The sequence below is a fragment of the Podarcis muralis genome, chromosome 9, assembly GCF_964188315.1.
Source record: "Podarcis muralis chromosome 9, rPodMur119.hap1.1, whole genome shotgun sequence".
NCBI lineage: Eukaryota > Metazoa > Chordata > Lepidosauria > Squamata > Lacertidae > Podarcis > Podarcis muralis.
In genome coordinates, this window is record NC_135663.1 from 61,389,178 (window position 1) to 61,413,053 (window position 23,876).

Genomic DNA, 23,876 nt, shown 5'->3' on the forward strand with positions numbered 1-23,876 from the left:
GTCAGCAAAGGGAAAGGGATGACCCAAAATAAAGCTGATGTAGAAGGGGCTAATATTTTCACCCGCGAATTCCAAATGTTCAAATAATTTTCTTAATGAATAGATTTAGAATGGTTAATACTATAGTCAAAAAGAGACGGGAAAGGTTAGTGAAAAACACAACATAGTAACTATTAAAAGTTTAGAACAGAATTAAGAGAAAGGCTTTGACACGTATTTTTGAACACTTAAATTTTCTGTAAAGGCTACTGTGCTGTAAAAGGTTAGCACTAGGTCACTCCTGGGTGTACAAGGACTCTCTTCTGATCGGGTAATGACTCATGGCATTAGCAAATTCTCTGTTCCTCATCTGTAAAACAGAACAACAGCCTAGAGTAGAGTAGTTTTGGTCCCTCCAGCTGCTGGTGGACTCCATCAGCTGCAGCCAGCATGGTCAATGGACAGGGATGATGAGAGTTGTCATCCAAGACATCCAAAGAACATCAGGTTGGGGAAACTTGGTATAGAGAAATCATGGGCAGTGGCAGCAGGAAGGGGATATAACGAAAGCTGTAAAGCAGGGATGGCTAACATGTGGCCCTCTAGACATTAGGTAAAGGTAAAGGTACCCCTGCCCGTACGGGCCAGTCTTGACAGACTCTAGAGTTGTGCGCTCATCTCATTCTAGAGGCCAGGAGCCAGCGCTGTCCGCAGACACTTCCGGGTCACGTGGCCAGCGTGACAAGCTGCATCTGGCGAGCCAGCGCAGCACACGGAACGCCGTTTACCTTCCAGCTGGTAAGCGGTCCCTATTTATCTACTTGCACCGGGGGTGCTTTCAAACTGCTAGGTTGGCAGGTGCTGGGACCGAACGACGGGAGCGCACCCCGCCGCGGGGATTCGAACCGCCGACCATGCGATCGGCAAGTCCTAGGCGCTGAGGTTTTACCCACAGTGCCACCGGCAACATTACTGGACTCCAAATACCATCAGCCACAGTCAGCATGGCGAGGGATTTGTAGTCCAGCAACAATCAGTTAACTGTACAACATATTGTGGCCAACATAGTATTGTATATCTTTACTTTCTCCCATTTTGTCAATACTCCTACTCTAAACTCCAATATGCTTAATATGTTCATGTGACTAAGATAAGGCACACTCCCCAATTGACTCCAGAGACAGGCGGATGCCAAGAATAGATCAAGAAAAAAATACTTATCCTACTTTGTTACTTCAAAATGGCACTTAAGTATATATATATGGCAAGAGGAACAATCCTGAGATTATGTTTAGAAACTTGCTGGTTCCCTTCAGGACAGCCGAAGGTAGCCTAGTGACAACAGTAAGAATCCAAGACAACAGTAAGTGGATAGGTATTCCATTCACAAATCCATGTGACAGAAAGTAAGAATCCAAGTGGTTAGATACTTCACTCTCCAGTTAGAAACATGGAAATTCCTGTGGGCACTAGCAAGGCTCAGAATTTTCAATTCCAGTCAGGACAGGAAATTTGAACACAGAATAAAGAACAGGAAGAAGAATAAGCTACTGCTTACTTGGGTATACAGAACACACCCTTTATACAAGACCCAGCGGTGAGGTACAAAGGTGATAAAAAATAAGCAGCTGTTTTAGTCATTTAATAGAGAGGATTATGCCTTTTTGGACAATAAAAGAAGAGGAATGCATCAATTTTCACTAACTTCATTTTCTTGAGGTGTTCAAAGATATTAGCACACATGACATAAGTTACTACACACACTCTTGAGGAAAAATATTGAAGGTATTATATTCCATAGTAAAATGTGTACTCATAAGAAAATGAGATAAATGTCAAATAACTTATGTCCAAGATTTATGTCCTCATTTTTCAATTCACTTCTAGGATGTGTTTTTTGGGTTGTCTCACATCCCCATTTTGAATCACAAACTAGAACTGGTCATCAGTTTATTAATTCCTCAGAGGCACAAAAAACCCCACTTATCACATTTAACCCTTTGAGCTGCTCAGCGTCCACACTTGGAAGAAAGCTGTTACAGTGGAAGCTGCTATCAGCACTCCAGGACAAATAACTAAAACATAAACAACCTCTGCCACTATTGCTTATGGGCTGTCCATCTCCAAGCGTAGTCCGAAGCAAAAGACTCTTTCAATTTCTGGAGCAGACTAGGTGAACTATGCTTATTCAGAACAACAAGAATGGCCAGATTTAAACTGATGCAAATTGTCTTCTTTTACATATAAATATTAAACTGTTCATACACCAACTCCTACAAATTCGCTGTAACACAAGAATTCTAGCTTCTACTGCAATCCTAAACACAAATATTGGAGAAGAATTCACACTGAACACTGTGGCACTTTCTTCCAAGTAAACATATATAATGGTTGTAACTGTTAGGCGTTTTCACTCAGATTTTGCACATTTTAAAAAGCCACTTAACTTTCCTCTAACTAAACGTTTGCTCTCCAGCTGCATTTTTCTCTTGCAGCACTCCACCATCAAAACATAGCCATTGATCTGCATATCTAAATAGAAAGAAACGAGATGAATGAAGTTTAAAACTCCTCCTACCTTCGCCACCCAGTTGAACAATGGTGACATCCTAACAAGGGCAGATGCAGCAGTGTGCGGAAAGTTGCAATTCCAGCCACTTTCTCCTCTCCTCTTTCAGCGTTTGCGCTCTCATAAAACCGCCCTCTCCCGCATCTGCCTCGAGCAGTAAGCTCATTTACTGAGAAACAAGAAAGCACTTCTTTCAGACTATTCGCTCCATGCTGCAGAAAACCACGCTCCTTCCAAGCTCTGCAAGCAACTATGAGGTCACTGGTCTCTCGCACACAATTCCACAGTCTATCGCAGAGATTCATTGCAAGGAAGGAAAAGGCTGGGTGGGTTACGCGCAGGAGTGAGATTTTCTATAGGCTGCTTTCAAAAGACGACTCCACCTACTCTCAGGGAGAGGCAGTTAAAGAAAGTACCAACAAAGTCCGGCTCTGTAGATCACTCAGGAAGTTGTGAAACGGGGCAGGTTTTTTTTTTATTATTTAAGAGAGAACTGCAATAACATGCCAAAGAGGGCAGTTATGAACATATGCTGGCAACTTTTAAGGAGTTCTGAATAAAAGAGAGCATTCATAGAACTTACTTAAAACAACACGCACAGTCTCCCAACAACACAGCCATTAATAGGACTTTCTAGAAATATTCCAACTTACAAATAAATAATGTCACTGCTAATTGAAAATAAACGCAAAACCCCCAAATTCAGTGAATTCGTTTCTTGTCTTTCTGCTAACAGCTGCAGTCCTAGCCCCACTTACTTCTGAGTAGTCATGGTAGGGACTGCAGCCTCCACTAGTACATCAATATTGGAGCAACAGTGGAATAGTGATTTTTGCAATATTAACATGAAATATATATTGGACTTTACTTTATTTTTAAACATATTTTGCAAAATATAATGAATTTTGGTAATAGTGAAGTAATGTAAGTGCTGCTTTCTTCCCCCTCTGGAAAAAGCAGTGTTGAATTGCTTTTTGAGTGTTGAATTGCTTTTTGGGGCAGTGCGGGTGGGAGGGACAGAGTGCAACTAGAAGCAAGCTTTCCTCACCTTTTAAAATGTTTTGTGTGTTTAGCTTTTTGGCAACAGACATGTAGATGAATAGATTTCATGCAGTATGTCTTAATTTCTAAATAAGAGGTATGAGTCAATCTTGTCTGAAAATTATACTAGGACCCTCCTCTTACATAGAAGCTTTTTCCCTGTCCATAGATGTGCAGAGAATAATTGATGGTGTTGGGTTTGCACTCTGCACATGGGTAATGGCACTCTGCAAACATTCCTAAATAAGTGCTGTGATGAAAAACAGCAAGGCCTATACAGTGGTACCTCGGGTTACATACGCTTCAGGTTACAGACTCCGCTAACCCAGAAATAGTGCTTCAGGTTAAGAACTTTGCTTCAGGATGAGAACAGAAATCGTGCATCAGCGGAGCAGCAGCAGCAGGAGGCTGCATTAGCTAAAGTGGTGCTTCAGGTTAAGAACAGTTTCAGGTTAAGTACAGACCTCTGGAACAAATTAAGTACTTAACCAGAGGTACCACTGTAAATTTAAAATGTTACCAGCTGCCAATGGATGTTGGGATGCGTCTACATCATACATTGAATAAATTTCTTGGTTGCAGGCTTCTGGTTCTAGAAGAAATGTGAGAAACGCTGAGATACATCAGATTAGTTTACTTTCAGAATTATTCACTGTAATGCCTGTATTATCACATGTCTACTATAGGAGGAATAGCATAGCAAAGCCCAGTCTATCGGCTTGGACAAGAGATGAGCTGTCCTAAACGTCTCTTCTCAAGAGTCGCCTCTCCCCATACAAACCAACCTGATCCTGTGCTCATGATCTGAGGCCTTTGCCTCCTCCACGAAAGGTCCAGAGGGTAGCAACACAAGAACAGACTGTAATGGCTTCCCATTTGTGGAATGCCCTGTCCAGGTAGGCTTGCCTGGTACCATCATTATATATCTTTAAACACCAGGCAAAACCTGGCCTTTGGCCTTTAACTATTTGTGGCCTTTTAGAATTGGGTGGGATGTTTTTAACGTATTTCTCTTTTCTCTTGGTTTTAATGTATCTATGTGAGGTTTAGCGTCTGTCTGTTTATTTGGTTGTAAATCACTTTGGATTACCCTGTCTAAGATAAAGCGACTAAGAGATTTAATTAATAGTTTTAAGAATAATAGTAATAACACAGCCATTTCACGTCAGAGGGAAAGATGGGTCAGCGGGAGCCACTCCATGGGCTTGGGTGAGAGACCAGCTGCTTCCTTCCAAGCTGCTCATTATAAGAACTACAGTATATAACTTTCCTTTCCATTCTTTTTTCATTCTGTTTCCTGTCTTTTAAATGTAAGCATATGGGCAGTGACTGTAATCTGTGTACAGCACTTAGCAAATCTCAGGTGCTTTATGAATGATGTTATTTACACAGCGTTGGAAAGGCAAGGCCTTTCTGCTCTTACCTTTTATTGTGCTGTTTGACCCAACGTTTTAAAGAGTGAATGTGAAGCTGACTGTCTGCACCACTGGTCACATGCTGCTGTTATTAGAGGGTGAGTGCAGGGTTTTCCTTTCCATACTAATGGTGGGTTGTGCCCAAATTGAGAAAAGTTCTGTGGCTCTAGTCACACTCCTTACATACCCTCATGATCCTCCAGCAGTAAACATCATCGTTATGAGCATGCATAAAGCTACAGCTGTTTCATGGATTTTTTATTATTATTTTTTAAATGCCTAGCATTTTGGAATTCTAATCTTGTGATAGCATAGGAGATTCGAAGGTGCGTCAGCCTGAGCTATGGCGAACTTGGTTGTTGTGATGAAATTTTGTCTGCAGCTAATGAATGTTGTCATGGGCAGAGCTTTGACTCAACATCATCTCCATCTGTCGATGTCACAAACTGACAGCTTGCAAAGGTCAGAGAGAAGTAGCACAAAACAGATGTCTCCCAAGCCACGCCCACCAACCCCAAACCACAAATAAACCAGGACACTCTGCTTGTACACAGTGCTATTTTTCTAGAACTTTTCCCTTGTTCTCTTAGAATGGCAATGGCGCACACTTGAGAGGTGCTGGAGCTGAGCTCCTGTGAGCTCTGCTGAAAAAAAAGTCCTGCTTGTACATATTCCAGACAGATGAAAAATATTGAGGATCCATTCAGGATCTTTCTTTCACAAAAGTTGTTGTTGTTGTTTTGCAATAAAAGAAAAGGCTTTTAAAAAACACCCCACGTTATTCTGGAATACTAGCTGAATAACGGGGGGGGGGGGGGGACGACCCACCCCAACAACCATATCCCTATAAATGGTAAGTGTAAACTGGACAATGAACAATTAGCAGCAAAGATTGGCTTCTGGCCATAAGACTGGGGACTCCTGACCATGTTATAACATTTCTGTCTCCCAGTTGCATAGTAAAAATTAAGTCTGCAAGTTCAAAAAGGTTTATTTGTGTGGAGTTAGCTGGAAAGTATTCAGGTATTCAATAATTTATTTTTATTTACCTCCCCTTAATGTTTGTCCATTTGTTCCACCTCCTCTCCTCCAAAAAAAGTTTAGCAGTACAGACATACTTAAAACAGAACTCAGTGTTTTAATGTTTATTGCAGCTTGTGAATAGATTAAGCAATGCTATTTCCAAAGGTACTGTATAGTCATTTTAAATGAATGGAAAATTCAATAATATATCATCCAAAAAAAAAAGAGGAAAACTCTGCCATATGCACTGTATAATGTTTTTAAAGCTCTTGAAAACAGCATTTTATAATCTCTTATGGAGATAAACTGAACAGGGTAGCTGGATGAATTCTTGGGGTAGAAAACTTTGCCTTGTACACGTTCACCTTCCAAGTCTCTACCAGAACTTCCTTTTAAAGCAGCTGCCATGGAGACAGTTCCCAGGGGAACTCAGTGGTCAGTCACTACAACAGCCACCACAACGCTGCTCATGACAGATCATTCCATGCCTGAACAGAGGGAGGCCAAACTGTAAAATTGCCTCTTTGGGGCCCAGAGCTTTAGTAGACTTGCTGTTCCTATGAGGGCTGATTTCTCTGAGAAGAAGGCAGCCAACCAAGCAGAAAACGTTGCATTAAAAAAACAAAAAAACTTTGGAGCTGGTTGCCAAAAAAGTAGAGCACAAGGCCACACCTCAACAACTTTAATGTAAGTTATTGAGACTGAATGCATGGCTTTTATGTGGGGCCTTGCTCTTGGACCTACCAGAAAATGTGGACTGCTCCAGGCCTATCAGAAACTACGGGCTCTTCCCCACAGCCTCACATCAAACCCAATCTGGACCATGTTGAGATAGCATATATTAACTGGCAATCCTATTCTAAGCACAGAAAAGTTATATAATACATCCAATGTTACAGAACTGAAGGATATTTTGTATTTCATGAGGTTTTTAGGGCTTGGATTCTCTGACATTGAAACAGTGACATGCCCCCTCCAAAAAAAAAAAATATTTAAAAAAAATCAAAGAAAAATAAACCCTTTGAATCTCCCCAAAGTTCTGTCTTATGACACTGCAGAAACTGCAAAACTGCTGGGCATGAGGAATGCTGCACTAGAAGCCACAGCTGACCATGCTAGAGTGAATGGTCCCCAGGTACATATTGTACATTGACCATATGGGCCAGGTCAGCCATACTCTTTGCTTTCCTTCCAACTGACATCTCCTCAGATCTGTGTATAGTTACTGGTTTATGGCAGCATGACAAAGGGCTTCACAACACTCGGCTTCCATGGCTTGGACTGTTCTGCTACCTTAAAGGTCCTGGTGGAAGTGAGCAAACAATGGTAGTCTTTAGTTCCAGGCATTCAGAGGGAACACAGGGAGCACACAAGTAGTGTCATGCCATTGCCTCATATCTAGAAGTCAGGGTTCATTTTCCTCTTGAATCAGGAAAGGGGGGGGGGGAATCACTTGACCCACTTCACTAAACACTACACTCATGTATTGGCAACTCAGTGCTTGGCACCAATGGGCAATGCAAGTCAAAGAAAGCACAGAGCCGAGGGGGTCAAGCTACTTCTCCCTTTTATTCACTTGCCACACTTGTTAGGAGTACAGTGGTACCTCAGGTTACATACGGTTCAGGTTACATACGCTTCAGGTTACACACCCCACTAAGCCAGAAATAGTGCTTCAGGTTAAGAACTTTGCTTCAGGATAAGAACAGAAATCGGGCTCTGGCGGCGCGGCGGCAGCAGGAGGTCCCATTAGCTAAAGTGGTGCTTCAGGTTAAGAACAGTTTCAGGTCAAGAACGGACCTCTGGAACGAATTAAGTACTTAACCCGAGGTACCACTGTATTTATTAAATTTGTAGGCCACCCTTCATCCAAAGATCCTATGGCAGTTCACAACAGAAAAATACAAAACAAGAATACAAAATACATAATAAAATAAAAACAAACCACTAACCACCCACCTCCCACAAACACATTTAAAAAGTCACAGAGTGCTAATCAGCAGAACGCCTGGTTGGAGAGGTATGTTTTCGCCCGGTGCCTACCAGTACCTTCACAATCTGGGACTTTGTGTACAGCCTGTGTGATTTTGGCAGTTCCTCTTCCTCCTGAGTCAGCTCCAAGGAGATTGTCTGGGACGAAAAGGTTTATTTTAGCCACAAGGCTGTAGCTCCGAGGAGGAGATGGGTAAACAGTGGGCCACTTGGTGGTTATCCATGGGCCAGATTTAGCTCATGAACCAGCAGGTCTCTACCACTACATCCTGGCTGTACTTTAAGAAGTCAGGTTAGGGAAGATGCTTGTCTGTGGAGGAAGATGGCAAACCATCTGCATCTGGTAGGAACTGAAGCTGGAATTGTGTGTTTGCTTAAGGGGCTTTAAGGTGTTCCGGATGTTACTTTTTGTGGGAAGATGCCAATGTCACCACTGAATGGTTAGATGTCTGTTAGTTTTATTTTGAAGCAAAGTGTCTAAACTTAGAACTTGGTAACAAATAGGAAAAAGAAATTAAAAAAACGAAATGCCAAACAATCATGCAATTCGTAGCACCTGTGTGTATAGCCCATACATAGAAGCACAGATTCATACCAAATATGTCACAACATGAACTGCTCCAACCATGACCTCAGTGTTAGCCCCTGAAATGAATGCATGGAAGCCACCAACTAGTGTGAACTTGCTTGCAGAATGAGCAAGGGTGACCTTTCTTCCACCCAGCCTCAGCTGTGAGCTTCAAGCAGGAAAGCAACCCTAAGGGAAAAACAACAACAACAAAACCCTAAAGGGTGTGTGGGAAATGCCACATATAGTTGGCCTTTCTTTGAATTCATGTGCAGAAAATGAAGCCATCCTATCAAAAAACATCTCCTTATCCATATGAAACACCAGAATAATATTGACATCAGAGAAAAAGCTATTTCCTGACTGGATTGATGCTTCATCTGACCCAGTTCCAAAATAATCAAACTTGTAGCTTTCATTACTTTTGGAATTGTCACAGATACACCATTTACTGCATGACAATACACTAATAGCGTCACTGATACAGTGGTGCCTCGCAAGACGAAATTAATTCGTCCCACGAGTTTTGTCGTCTTGCGATTTTTTTCGTCTTGCGAAGCACGGTGTCGGGAAAGTTTTGGAAAAGCTTCAAAACCTCAAAAACTTTAAAAACCTAAAAAAAAGGCTACCACACCGCGTTCTATGAGTTGCTCCTCGAAGTCAAGTCGCAACTGTATTAACGGTGTTAAGAAAAAGGAAACAAACTTGCAAGACGTTTCCATCTTGTGAAGCAAGCCCATAGGGGAAATCGTCTTGCGAAGCAGCTCAAAAAACAAAAAACCCTTTCGTCTAGCAGGTTTTTTGTCTTGTGAGGCATTCGCATCACACTGAAAACAGATTTTAAAATAATGTTGGCCAATATGATATCAAATTGAGTGTTCAGGTTTTAATCAAGAAGCTTTACAGTATTAGAATTCCTTGGATTTTGTGTTTGTTCTCAGTAACCACTAAATCCTATCCTAGTGTTTCCTCCTAGATAGGATATGGTTTGGGCACCATTAAAACTATAAAAATGATATCTACTGGGAAATGCAGTTTTGTACAACTTATTTCATAATAAGCAATTTCTGTAGAAATTAACCATCGGTGTGTATGAGAGATGTTATTGGTGGAAACAGTTAAAAATAAAACGTAGGGAAGGTATTTAGAAGAAAGTTCACTCTCCTCCTCAATCCCAATCTCTCAGCTAAAAATTCAAGTGAGAAACTGCAGTGGGAACATCTCCAGAGTTATAAACTATTTTGAAATATAAGCTGCAGATAAAGTACTCCCCAGACTTGCAGCTATTTCTGTGAAGGCAAACTAAAGAGGTTCCAATTTCCTGACACGACTTTCAGAAATGTCTCAGGCTTGGATTGCAATTGGAGACCCACACAGACACCAACACTGTTTGTACTGGCAGATGCATTCAAGAGCAGTTTTTAGCAATCAACAGGCAAATAAAACATGATGAATGGAACTGAGATCTTTTTATCTTGTGTTGCACAGTTTGGAATACCATGATACACCTGTACTTTTCAAGCACAACCCTGAGACTACAATCCTGTGCACACTTACTTAGGACTAAGCCTTACTGAACTCAGTGAGACTTGTTTCCAAGTAAATATTGTTGTGAGTAAATGACTCAGAATCAATTTTCAACACCACCACCAATGTGTAACAAAAAGACTAGAAAGAAATATAAACTTCTCTCTCTTTGTTTCTTTGTTTGATACATAATAGAACTTAAGGTGCAACACTTTACAAACTTATATGGGAATAAAATGATTGAACTCAAGGGTACTTCTGAGTTGATGTACAGCATTGCACTACAAATCTATGTTCCAGTCAACATAAATTTCACATTTGCATCAGATTTAAGTAAAGTCCATTAATGTGCTTAAGACAAGGATATCAGTACAGTACAGTGTTCCGCGATTTTTTTCGTCTTGCGATTTTTTTCGTCTTGCGAAGCACGGTGTCGGAAAAGTTTTGGAAAAGCTTCAAAAATCACCAAAGTCTTCAAAAACCTTAAAAAAGGCTACCACACCGCGTGCTATGAGTTGCTCCTCGAAGTCAAGTCGCAACTGTATTAACGGTGTTAAGAAAAAGGAAACAAACTTGCAAGACGTTTCCATCTTGCGAAGCAAGCCCATAGGGAAAATCGTCTTGCGAAGCAGCTCAAGAAACAAAAAACCCTTTTGTCTTGCGAGTTTTCTGTCTTGCGAGGCATTCGTCTTGCGAGGTACCACTGTATGTTTATCCTTTGCTTTAAAAGTATTCAAAGCCAATATCCTTGGCTTTTTGAGAACATGATCAGAACTTTGACATAAATGCATGTTATAAAACTGAAATAGGCTTTACATAAAATAGGCATAATGCAACTGATTAAGTAACTTCAGTCCCTCTGATTTTCACTGGAATGATGTAACTGCTTACTTTTCCAATCGAATAAGTTACTATGCCCATGGGTCCTTTGAATGGAACACAACAGTCTAAGGGTATTGCCCCATGCCTTAAATCAGCAGCCTCTGCCCTAATAGCTCTAATCAATCTGAATTTTTATTGATGTTATTGTTTACAAGGAAGACCATTGCAACATGGAGACCAATACAAGACTGAGACTCGTCTGCCTTGTAGCATAGGGTACATAATTTAACACACAAGTATTCTTTTTGGACCAATAGAAATGAAAACAAAAGAAACTTTTATTAAAATAATGGTTATCCTAGTAGCTTAAAACTTTTGCCTCCTGGCTGAGCCCTTACAAATATACACATATAGGCTGGCACTGTTCTAGCTTTTGTTCACAGGATTGCTGTCCACATTAGAGAATATAATTGAGAATCAGATTGTGATATCATTTTACTTCCTTGTCCACTTGTGACTGTTGACAGCTTTTCTATTATCAATAAATGCTAACTCTTTATTAGCTAGGCTTATGTTGCATGGAGATAGGTCAGATTTCCTTAACCACGCAATTATTTGTTCTGAAGCTGGTAAGGGTAACAGTTTTTGATGCAGCTGGAAACCCTTATGCCTCTAAATATCAGCACGTACACAGAGAAGACATTTCATGTGCTATAGAAAAGACTGTAAAATCTATTATTTAGCAAGAAGTGCCGAGTTTTAAAGTCAGCACATAAGCTGGGTCTATGCTCAGTGGTGCCCACCACCACTCTGATTTTTGCCATGGCCTTTTTCTAAGGAAGTAATGTGATAAAATATTGCTATATATCTGCATCCTACATATTCGGTGTCTGAACGTTGAACATTTGCAAATGCCATAGCTCCGCAGTGTGGCTGTTTTAGGGAACTGCAGCACAACAAGGCATCCTAGGGATGCAGAGAAAAAGGAGACACGAAAGAGGGCAGGATACCGGCAGGTGGAAACCAGTGGGTGGAAAAGCGAGTTGCTTAATCTCACCAATTAACTGTATGTGTGGTGGGAAATTGGGATTGTGGCCCACATTCCCCATAATATAACTTGTTTGCCTTGCCCTCATATATCTTAAAATGCACACGGGGCCTATATGTGTTTCCTTGTCCATACGAACTGCATGCTCCCCAACTGCAAAACTAGGTGCATAGCTACTGTTGATCAAGTTGCAAGCATGGGGCTCTACCTATACTTCATGTGCAACAATAAAAGGTAGATTGGATGGTGGTGGTTTTAAATGTTCACTGCAACCTCTACATTTGTCAGATCTTCCTTGCTTCTTGTCAGGACTGAGTTCCTGGGCTGGATTTTCTTGGTGCTATTTATTCAACGGCTCAGGGCCACCTGTTGCTTATTGACCACATGTGGCCTTATTGGCTGTTTCGACTATATAGAAGCCTCCTGGAAAATCCAGGCAGGCCTTTGTTGTGGGCTGTTGATTTAGAACATCAAACTGGACTCACATTTTTCTCTGACCTAAAACATTGTTCTGCAAGCTGCTTGCGAACTAGAATTTATTATTTGCTTTTGGTCTTGTTCCTGAGTTTAGAGCTGACCTATAGCTTAATGGTGGAGTTATGTGAGTTTGGCACTTTGCTGTTTCACAGAGTTCTCTCCTTATAAAGTTAAACGATTGTATTGAGGGTTTTTTTTAAAAAAATATGGGGCAACAAAAGCTACTTCTCTCTTAGTGCTACAATGGTGTCTCCTATGTTAAAACAGTAATACTGTATAACTGCACAAACATAGTGGAGAAAGAAAAAAACAGCTTGCTATTTTGGAGATGGGGAAAGCCTGTTCACCTCCCCCCCCCCCAAAAAAAAAACACACCTTGGGAATAATGGTACAGGAAAGGATAGCTATGCAGTTTTTTCTTTTTAAACATGATGTTTTGCCCCAAAATTTCAGGAATAGGGACATTTGATTTGTTATGTCACAGGCACTGCCCAATGGGTGCCCAACATTGACGTTGCATTATGTTGAGTTGGATCATTTGTCCATCTGGTTCAGTGCAATCTTCTCTCTGCAGTGAGTGGTAGTGGCTCTCCAAGGTTTCAAACCAGGGTCTTTTGTAGCCTACCTTGGGGTAATTCCTGGGCATGAACCTGGAACTTTCTACATTCAAATCATATACTCTTCCTCTGAAGTATGGACCTTCCCCTAAGAACAAAACTTTCTCTCAGAGGAGTACTGATTGTGCTTCTGGATCAATGTTACAGATTTTAGCAATATTTCTTGAGCTATAAGATGGATCATTTAAATTACTGGTCGCCAAACGTTTCAGCCACAATTGCAAAAAAGACAAACTGTTGTGAGCACCACACAGACAACAAAGCACACACCATACCCTATTCTATGGGTTACAAGATGCTTCTTTCAAGCCTCATTTCAGCAGGTGACCCCATGGGCACCAGGGAAGGCCTCTGAGAGCACATGAGTGCCATATTAGTGGCCCCTGATTTAAATCAAACGTCGTTTTTTGCTCCATGTTTAAAATGTCTACTTTTCTGACAAGTCTGTTAAAAAGTTTATTTCTCTCAGGAGAGCTAGATGCACTCAAGTTTCAATTATTTCTGCTCCTTCAAATGAAAATCAGCTGCATCTTTAAAGTTATGAGCAACCTTACAAAGAAAATAAATGAGGTCTGCAGCATTTGACAGAAGAGAGAAAAGGGCACCTGTACAATTTTTGCTGGCATTGACATATAAATCTGAGTGAAAGGGGGGGGGGGAGTGTTTCTCTAAGTATTTCCTCATAACTTTGCAGATTGTCTTAACATTTGCTAGTCAAATGCTATAAACAATACTAACTCTAATCTCACAGTTGAATGTCTTGTCTGGGTAATTTTAACAGAGAGATGCTTACAAAAGCCTTGGTGTCAGATATAAACAATAAATTACATAATAATCCTCCGTCATGAAGTTAAAGCTAGCAACCAGTGTTTGGGGAGTTTGCTGTGTCTTTTCTATGCCTTTCATAGCGGAATAATGTACACAATCCTCATCAGTTCTCAGTCCTGACTGGCTGTGTAGTCTGGTAGCCTACTGTACTATTGATCAGAATGCCGGACACTTCCACTAGCCTTTCAGCAGTGTGCATGTATTGTATTGTTCCAGTTATATCCCACTTTTCACTAAAGGAATTCAAGGTGGCATACATGGTTCCTGACTTACTGCTTCCCATTTTACCCTAACAAACTCTGTTAGATAGGTTAGGTTGAGAGGTGTTGACTGACTAGTGCAAGGTCACTCACTGAGTTTCATGGCTAAGTGAGGATTTGAACCTTGGTCTCTCATGCCATATTCCATTCTAAAGAATAGAAATACATACACATCCATGTGAAATAATATGGTTTTGTAACAAAAAGTGAACACACTGAAGTTAATGTACAATTTGATGCTCGGTGTTATTTATTTATAGGGGTTACTAACAATCTTTCCAATACAAAATACACATGATAGCCTCAAAATAAAAGACTATACAATAAGAAAAACACCACATAAAATACTAAAAGAAAAGAAAATGTGGATAACTTTCATCTTTCTTCTGAACTCATTAAGTATAATCACTAAGAAATAGTGGCTTTAAAATAACCTAAGAACTACCAAACCTGTCAGGCACAAAGTCACTTAGATAAACATCCTATTTCTAGCCAGTACTGAGGACATTTACAGCAAACATGGGACAAATCCAGTACTCCAACTGATCGCAACTGGGTACTGCTATACTTAACTGTCCAATTGTAATACGATACTATCTGTACTGTTGCATACTCTTCGCCTCTAGGCAAAACAAAGCTTATGTTTATGCAACTGCACTTTTACTCGTCCCTCTCTCATCCCTCCTTGCCTATCATGTCCCTAAGTCTGTTCAGAGGATATGCTGGAAGCCAACTTTGGGGTGGGGGGAATTCTTCACATTAGATTCTTGCTGTTGGTCCTAATAGTTACTTTAAATCATTATTGAGGAACTGGAATCAAACAAAGGCTGGTTACAGTATAAGCCAGCTATACAAGCCTCAAAAATATGGATGTTTCTCAAAACACATTCCCCAAAAATATTATTCTAAGTTGCAGATTGGAATCAGGTTGACAAAGGTGAAATAGCAATTGAGTGCTATTATTACTCAGTTTTTGCATCCTAAGCAACAAATATATTTGGCTGTTCAGAAAAAAAACCCCTGGGTGGTTTACACGGACCCCCTGCAGTCCATAGACCACCAGTTGGTAACCACTGCTGTGTCTTCTTGTTTTTCAGTCTTTTGGTTAAGATAAATAATAATAAAATGCACCTGTGAGGTGGCCCTCTTTTCCCCTCTTCCAACTCCCGCTACAAAGCTGCATTCTTTTACTTGGGCTCTAAACTGACTTGGTGTAAAAAAATGGAAAACCAAATATTTCCCCAAACTCTGTACTTTAGATACTGAGTGAAGCAACTGCTCAAAATTGTGTTAGAAGGGCAGAGCCATTTGAAAATATTGGTGGATAATTTGACAATTCACAATTTCTTTTTGACAGCTTTTTGACAATTCACAATTTCTATATTTCCAGAAATAAAAGACTTCATGGGGTTTTTCAGTCGTCGACATTTTGTTAGCTACCATGGGAAAAGGGGCTTCTAACAACTGAAACATTACAGTGGAGCCTCGGGTTGCAAATGTGATCCGTGCGGGAGGCACATTTGCAACCCGCAGCGCCATGTCTGTGTGTGCAGGCGCACGACATGATTTGGCACTTCTGCACATGCACAAAGCGCGATTTAGAACTTCTGCGCATGCGCCAAAACCCAAAAGTAACCTGTTCCAGTTCTTCTGGGTTCGGCATGTCCGTAACCCAAAAACGTGCAACCCGCAGCGTTCACAACCCGAGGTATAACTGTATATAAATACCTGTTAGATTGTGAAACCTGTAGAAATCCAGAAATGTTTCATACAAATCAAGATAGGGCAGCTTTTTCATCCTGAGGGCCACATTACCTCAGAGAGAAGCTTGTGGGGGCGATGTGCCCATGGTAGGTGGGACCAGAGGCAAAAGTGGGCATAACATTGGGTATGACTCTTTCCTTTATACATTCCAGCCATGCAAATGCAGATGTTTCTACATACACCCCTCCATATGCCATCTAGGATGTGAGAAGCATTATTATAGGTCAACGATATATTCCAGTCAAACAAAAGCACTAAGGAAGCATTCAGTGAGGGGAGGGCATAGCCATAGGAAAGTGTTCTGCCTCTGGGCTTGAGGTTACCCAGCCCAATATAAATATAAGCCCACCTTGCAGAAAGGCCTGTTGACCAGCAATTAATAGGCCAGCATGTGTTTATTGTTTGGCCAGGCCAGAATAAGTTTCTCAATATACTTCCTATGCATGTTTGTGGAATTAAGTATCAAAGACGAACACTTCAATAGCATTCTGAGATCAAAGGTTTTAAGAAGGCTTGTTTTCTCATTGAAGCAAAACCACCTGATGCTGAAATTGTTTGACTGGCCTCTGTAGAGGAGATCAAAGACTAAAGAATAAGATTTGGCGATATAAAACTAACTGGTATTTTTGTATTTCCAGAGATAGAGAATCTATACCTGCACAGAACCTAAGGGACCTCATATGAATGTCTACTATTTCCCCTATCAGTCCATCGTAAAACTCTTTCAACATGTAGGAAATGATAGGTTAATCACCAGCAATTGGGTTTCTCTCTCTCTCTCTCTCTCTCTCTCTCTCTCTCCTCCCCACTTTTATATTATTTTCTTGCTTTGTATACTACCTAGCCTTATTAAGAGTTCAGGAGAACTCAAAAGATTGTGCATTGCTTTGTGATATTTTGGTTGGCCTAATAAAGATATTGTCCTAATATGGACAGTGAAATTTTTCATTTCAACCAACCATTACCTTTTGTATTGTATAGTTATACTTTCATCTGATTATTTAACTCTAAAACTTGTATAGTACACTATACTTTCTCTCCTCCATGCACATGCTGTTGATTCCTTCCTAATTCAGACATACCATCCTTTGCATGGTTTACATAAACAATTTGGAAATTGGGCAAGCCATGCTTTATGCAAGCCTGAGAGAAAGAACCTCTGGCCTTCCAGATGTTATAGAGTACAGTTCCCACTATCCCTGACCATTGACCATGCTTACCCCAGTAAGCTCATGGGAGTTGCAGTCTAATAGCATCTGGCTCACAGGTTCCCCACACCTGGTGTAAGTCAAAGTACGCGTCCAAACCAGAACCTACTTTCCAGTCATGATTTCTGGTTCATGGTTGGTGCAAACCACCATTTGCCAGTTTGTTAACTTTGGTTTCCCCAAAGAAGGAAGTGAGGAAGAAAATTGGAGTGTGCGAGAAAGTGCATAACTGCACTTTTCTCTCACTTCCTTCTTAAATAAAAACTTACTGTTAATGAGTTTGCTAACCTAAGGTATAAAATGCATGTTCAATGCTATACATTTTATATTTCACTGGTATGGCCAGGACCTAAAATGGAAAGTCCTCTCTCTTCCAGGACTTGCACTTCTGCAGAGGGACTTTTGTTTTTTGAGTAACAGATACACCCAAATCACAAACTTCCATTTTTGTTCAAAAGGCAAAGAAAGGGTTCAAAGAAAGCACAAGTCTGGAGTCACCTTGGAACACTGAACTAGCACAGTTCTTCAGATCCTGGCCAATGTCTGCTACCATATTACAGCACTCCAGTTTTGCAATGCTCCTAAAGAAGAAGCCACACCATTATAACAGTGTGAGAGAGCTCATGGATCTCAAGCAAAGTCTCATGAAAAATACCCATTCTCAACTTCAAAAGCTTCCACATGGCCGAGAAGCCACCTAATGACTAAAGTAAAAACCATTCCCCAAGTTTAAAATGCTACCCCAAAAACGTTCTTATGGACAGATTTTTTAAAGATACATTTGTCCTTCAGATTACAAATACCAGAACTAGTTTAGAGGCTCACTACATATTTGGCAGCAAAGTATTTTTAAAAAATGTTTTTCTAAAGAAATATTTGTTTTACTTGGTATAAACAAGGGTCACAATTATTTGAGCTTCTTCCAAATCAGGATCCTTTTTACGTGATAGGACTTTTATAAAAGGACAAGATGTTTATGTTATGTTCTGCTTTAGAACTATAAATTTTGCATCCATTTGATGTTCGTAGCTGTGTGAAAATGTTCGGCTCTTTCCTAGAACATGATGTTAATAAATAAACCAATACCCCCAAAAGAAACTAAAACATGCACAGCCCTCTACTTAACTGTTTTGTTCTTCAAACTTTATGTCAAACTGCTCCCAGAACTAGCCAGGCAAGTAAATGTTACCATCATTTTTTCACAGTGTAAAACAAAATGGGGCATTGTGGTAGACAGCAAACAGTGATCAATAATATATATTTACAAAAGTAACCAATAATAACATCATCTACTAGTGTTTGAGGGGATTATTATTGCCATCAGTATTTTGGGAGGGAGTGGGGCAGGGGACATCCCATGCTTTTAAGTGTCCTGGTTACAACATAACATTCACTGATTGAGACAAACAGTTCTCAAAGCAAGGGACACCCAAGCCATTCTGTTTTCACAATATGACATCATATAGCTACTAAAGATCAGAACTCCAGGCAAATTGGGAACAGAGGAATGAAAACAGGTCGAGAAGGAACTATCAGCCTCCGGCCATCTGGGACAAATCTGTAATGCTGTTGTCACAACATATTTATTACGTAGCAGTTTGGGGCATATCAGTCCCAGCACTGTTACCCTACACTTTAGTTAATACCCACAGTGGCAGACTTTAGGCTCTCAAATTTCAGTGGCGCCCTGGGCTACGCTAAAATTCACCATCACTCCTGTCTCTCATGCTCCATTCTACAGCACTGTTGTGGCACCGCTTGCAGCACAGCGCCCAGTGCAGCCAAGCCAGTCGTGCTAAAACAGCCTTTGACACCCAGATCATGTGGTTCAAGGAATTACACATAGACTAATATTTACTAGCATGTGGTCTGGAATGGAAAGAGGTATGTATACTGCAGACTTAAAACTGGTTTATCAGTTATTCCCTTTCCTAGAGGAACTGCAATTCCATTCTTTGGGGAGCCTATGATAAGCCATATTTATTGTGGGGACGCGGGTGATGCTGTGGTCTAAATCACTCAGCCTATTGGGCTTGCCAATCAGAAGGTTGTACAAACACAAGAGCAAAAACTTTTATCAAAAGTTATCTATGGCGTATCTATACTATTGATTCATATTACAGTAGTTTTATACTAGTTCAAGTAGCCCCTCAAAAAGCTACTGAGGGTGCTGAGAATTTTCTTTGACACCCCTGGCCCACCACCAATCTACAGTTTTCGTTATTTTACGGGGAAAGGAAGTCACAACGGAAAGAAAATGGCTAAAAAAATTAATGGTCCCCAAATACACTGCCATATTCAGAGATAACTGTACTAACTGAATCTGTTCTCTGGATAAAGACATATGGCACAAACAGGATAATTATCACTCCCTAACTGCCCTATTTAGGGACGTGGGTGGCGCTGTGGGTTAAACCATAGAGCCTAGAAGTTCGGTGGTTTGACTCCCCGCGACGGGGTGAGCTCCCGTTGCTCGGTCCCTGCTCCTGCCAACCTAGCAGTTCGAAAGCACGTCACAGTGCAAGTAGATAAATAGGTACCGCTCCAGCAGGAAGGTAAATGGTGTTTCCGTGCACTGTTCTGGTTCGCCAGAAGCAGCTTAGCCATGCTGGCCACATAACCCGGAAGCTGTACGCCAGCTCCCTCGGCCAATATAGTGAGATGAGTGCTGCAGCCCCTGAGTCGGTCACGACTGGACCTAATGGTCAAGGGTCCCTTTACCCTTTACCTTTTTAACTTCCCTATTTGCACCACTTTTACTGAACAATTTCTTCGTGCACATTGACACAGACTGAATACCAAGCTTCATAGAGTACTAATATAATTTGTTTGAGAGTTCCTATATTCATGAAATAGGGGAAGCTCTGGATAAATGAATGGATACTTTGTTTTACATATTGAGAAAATAATCATATACAGCTTGTATGGAATAGAAATATTCACATCCACATCATGCATTTAAAGCACATTTATAGCATTTTAACAGTCATGGCTTCCTGTAAAGGATCCTAGGAAGTGTAGTTTACCTCTCACAGAGCCACAATCCCAGTAGCTTTATAAAACTACAGTTCCCTGGATTCTTTGTGTGAAGTAACATATCTTAAATGTATGGCATGGATGTCAAACCATCACAGAAGCTGCATCTCTCTACAATACAATTTATTTAAATGCCATCTTAATTTGCAACACATTTGAATGTAAACAAAAATATATCACTTACTTTTGTTTGATCATCAGCTTTGAATACATAACAGATACTTTGGGGGTTTGTTGCGCCATCTTTTATTAAGCAGGCAAAGTAGCTTGGATCATGACTGTTGTGAATCAGTTTGTGGACATGCTGCGGCTTACACTCAAACAGGCTGGAACAAATCAGAGGATCCCACTGCTGGGTTTTCCCTGTGTCTGCTTCACATCGCAGCCTGGTCGGTGAGACATAAAGCCGTATTTGGCTGGAGTTAGGCTCTTCCTTCAAGGAGTGTGTGCTGAGCTGCCGAATCTCTGCCACAATCCAAGGGAGCACTGGCATAGTGGTTAGAGAGTGTACTGGCAGAGAACCTACTAGCTGAAGACTGAAGTCTATTGAGCCATCACTGGTTGCTTCAGGATTTTTAACTTTGAACGATATGGGATCCATGTTTGAGTCATCAAACAAATTTTTGATGAAGACTTTTACTTCTGAAAGGAAAGATATTTACATGGTTAACACAATTTCCCTTTTTTATCATTTAAGAGTCATGTCAGTGACTGTATAAAATTAAGCAATAAAATGAAAAGCTTCTTGTGTAATTATACATATCAGACATTAACAACAGTGATTCACACTTAGGGCAAAAGCATTACAGGAATCAAGTCATATTTAAACATAGGGATGTTAAAGCCTCAGATGATCCTCAGCCAGCTATAAAGTGTATTTCATTATTTAAAAGCCACAGCACTATAGTAGATTCATTCTGGTTCTTTGATATGGGTCCAATTATGAGCTGCAACATTTTCATGCAAGGTTTTGTCTTCACGCTCATTGAAAACACAAGAAAAAGCAAGACTGTTGAAGTCCAAATTAAAATATCCAAAGGTTTTAAGAAATACCATACTTTTCCATGTATAAGACTAGGATTTTTTTCACTAAAAAATAAAGTTTAAAAGGGGGGTAGTCTTATACACAGGGGCAATCTCCCCCCATTTTATTAATTTTGAGTCCCCAAAAACAGGGGGCATCTTAATACACGGGGGCTTGTTATACACAGAAAAATACGGTAGCTTGTGTAACAAGAACCACAGACTCCCACCATCCCCAGCCAGCATGTCAAATGGTCAGAGCAGACAAGAGCTGTAGTCGAACAACAGATGGAGGGTCACATGCTCCTCACCCTGCTTGAAGATACTGAGGAGAAGGAGGAAGCATAACGACTTAGCATCACCATGGGCTAAGTAGGAAAGGGAAGACAGGGAGGCAACCACAGTTTTGTCTGTAATAAGAAAACAAGTGTGGAAGGAGGAAGTAGGAGACAAAGATTGTGTGGATGTTGGGTCTTGATTTGGGGACTAAATGATGTGAACAACCCTTCCCCCTTTTTCTTGAGTTCATATTGACTGCACATTAGCTTGCCCTTATCCTCTAGGAACTGGCCCTTTGACCTTCCTGGAGAGCATTCTTCTAAAGCAGTATCAAACCTATAGCAACCCATATATCTAGGGAAGTACAAAGGTGATGATACATCACACCACAAGAATCATATTACATTTTCTGGTCTACTATTTTTATCCTGACTTAATGCTTGTTTGCAACATAATGAAAGTTTGTGTACTTTGACAAATGTTCTCCTTACTTAAAATATGCAGTGGCTCAGCTTATAAGCACATTAAGACGATTGAGAGTAACTGTCAACAGTTCATAGCCTTTTGAACTCTGAGGGAGATAGCAAGAGTGCCTCTTTTTTCCATTTTATATAGTAATGTTCTTTTCAATCTCTGAGCTTAGCTACAGTCACAAATCCCACCATCTGTACTGCAGTGAGGCTCCTAAATAATAGCTCAGGAGTATTAGCCTCTTTCCTAAATAACATGCAGTACATAAGCAATCTCTTAAAACTAGCCTAAAATAGGACACACGAGTTCAAATTCCCATGCAGCCGTTCATAGATGGGGAAGTTTCTTGTTTTAAAAGGAATGCTAGCTAAGAAATAAAATGGTGGTGCTTAAGAACTAAGAAATGAACTGCTATACTTTATTATCAGAACAGATTATTATTCCTGGACACACATTTGTATCCTTCCCATTTACTTACTCAGAGATGGAGCATAAAATTTATTTTCACCACAACTGATAAGAAAGCTGAAATTTGATATATCAATCAACCAATCATTTTATTTGTAAGCTGCCTTTCCAAAATTAAAACCATGCTCAAGGCGGCTTACAACATATAAAAATATCACATAACAAAAGTGGTCAATAAACAATAAACAAAACATCAAAAAGTGCACAAAAGTATATGGATCGTCCAACTCCAGAGAAGGTTGAACATTTGACCTCTCTCCCTCAAAACGTGGAGCATGGAGTCTAGTTCCTAACAGCAGTCAGTAAAGTGAAATTCAAGACACAGATTAGACAACACGTTGAGAATATGGGGAGGTCTTAGTAACCCTCAGTTGGATGTGTGTATGTTTGATTTATAGTGGCAGCCAGAAAAGAGACTTGAAAAATGGGAGAAGCCACATATATTTGGTATTTTCTCCTCAACATACTTTTAACAGTAATGGTGAGAGACTTCTAGAGTGATACCAACTACTATAAGTAATTTTACCGTCGTGTGTGTGCACATGTGCAACATCAGTATGAATATTTTGAGATTAAGTGACCTGAATATTTTAGCACAGAGCTTTCCGAACTTTGTGTCGCGACATGTTAGCGTGTCAGCTGCAATGTGTAGGTGTGTCGCACGAATGCTCCCCGTGCTCTTCCTGGGGCTGGAAAGGGATTCGTTTAACCTCTGGTTTGCTAGTAAAACTGAATTACTGTGTTGCAAAATGATGCATGTCTAAAAAGTGTATCATCAACATGAAAAGTTTGGAATGTTCTTCTTTAGCATCTAAGAAAGAATTACAGTAAACCCACAACATACGCAAGAGTTATGTTCTGGGGATCACGCCTAAACCGAAAACTACATATAGTTAAAGCCAGTGCTATTTTTCTAGAAAAAGGGGTGCCGGTACTCACCATGAACACCTCCCCCGTTCTCTTATAATGGCAATGGTGCCCACCTGAGAGGTGCCGGAACTGAGTTCCTATGAGTTTCAGCTGAAAAAAAGCCCTGGTCAAAGCACACTGAGTTCAATGGCAGGTGGGATTGCTAAATCATTTTCCCCAGAACCGTGCCTGCTTTCTGTACCCCGCCTGTTTTGCTATGCACATAAAGCTGAATGTGCACAAGTTAAATGCAAGTGAATTGTAGGCTTACCGTACTTAAATTAGGGCATTTTCACTTTGTGCAGGTTGTTATAACAGTTCTAAGAATCCAGACTTTCCATTTGGAAAAAAAACCAAAACCCCACACCTCTCTCAATGATGAAGCTGGGAACCACTCAGATTCATCGCTGGGTTCCAAGGGGGCAGGGCTTCTGGGGCATACCAGAGAGAAGACTCTAGGGGTCTGGTCCACTCCAGGAACATAAAAAGAGGACACAACCAACTTCCACCACAGTCACCCGCTGATCTTTCCACCCACCCTCTAATGCTATT

The 23,876-nt window shown here is 40.6% G+C and overlaps 1 protein-coding gene across 4 annotated transcripts in view; it reads right to left on the minus strand.

Moving 5' to 3' along the window:
- The window catches only part of TBC1D1 (TBC1 domain family member 1), an 83,206-nt gene that overhangs the window by 55,535 nt on the left and 3,795 nt on the right, over nt 1-23,876 (minus strand). For 3 of the 4 annotated variants that reach the window (XM_077934394.1, XM_028743185.2, XM_028743188.2), the window contains exon 2: nt 20,359-20,816. In XM_077934394.1, the coding sequence (XP_077790520.1) occupies nt 20,359-20,775 (417 nt within the window). In that variant the 5' untranslated portion in view covers nt 20,776-20,816. Of the gene's footprint in view, nt 1-2,557; nt 2,855-20,358; nt 20,817-23,876 lie in introns of those variants that run through there. The other variant, XM_077934395.1, reaches the window with a different exon arrangement.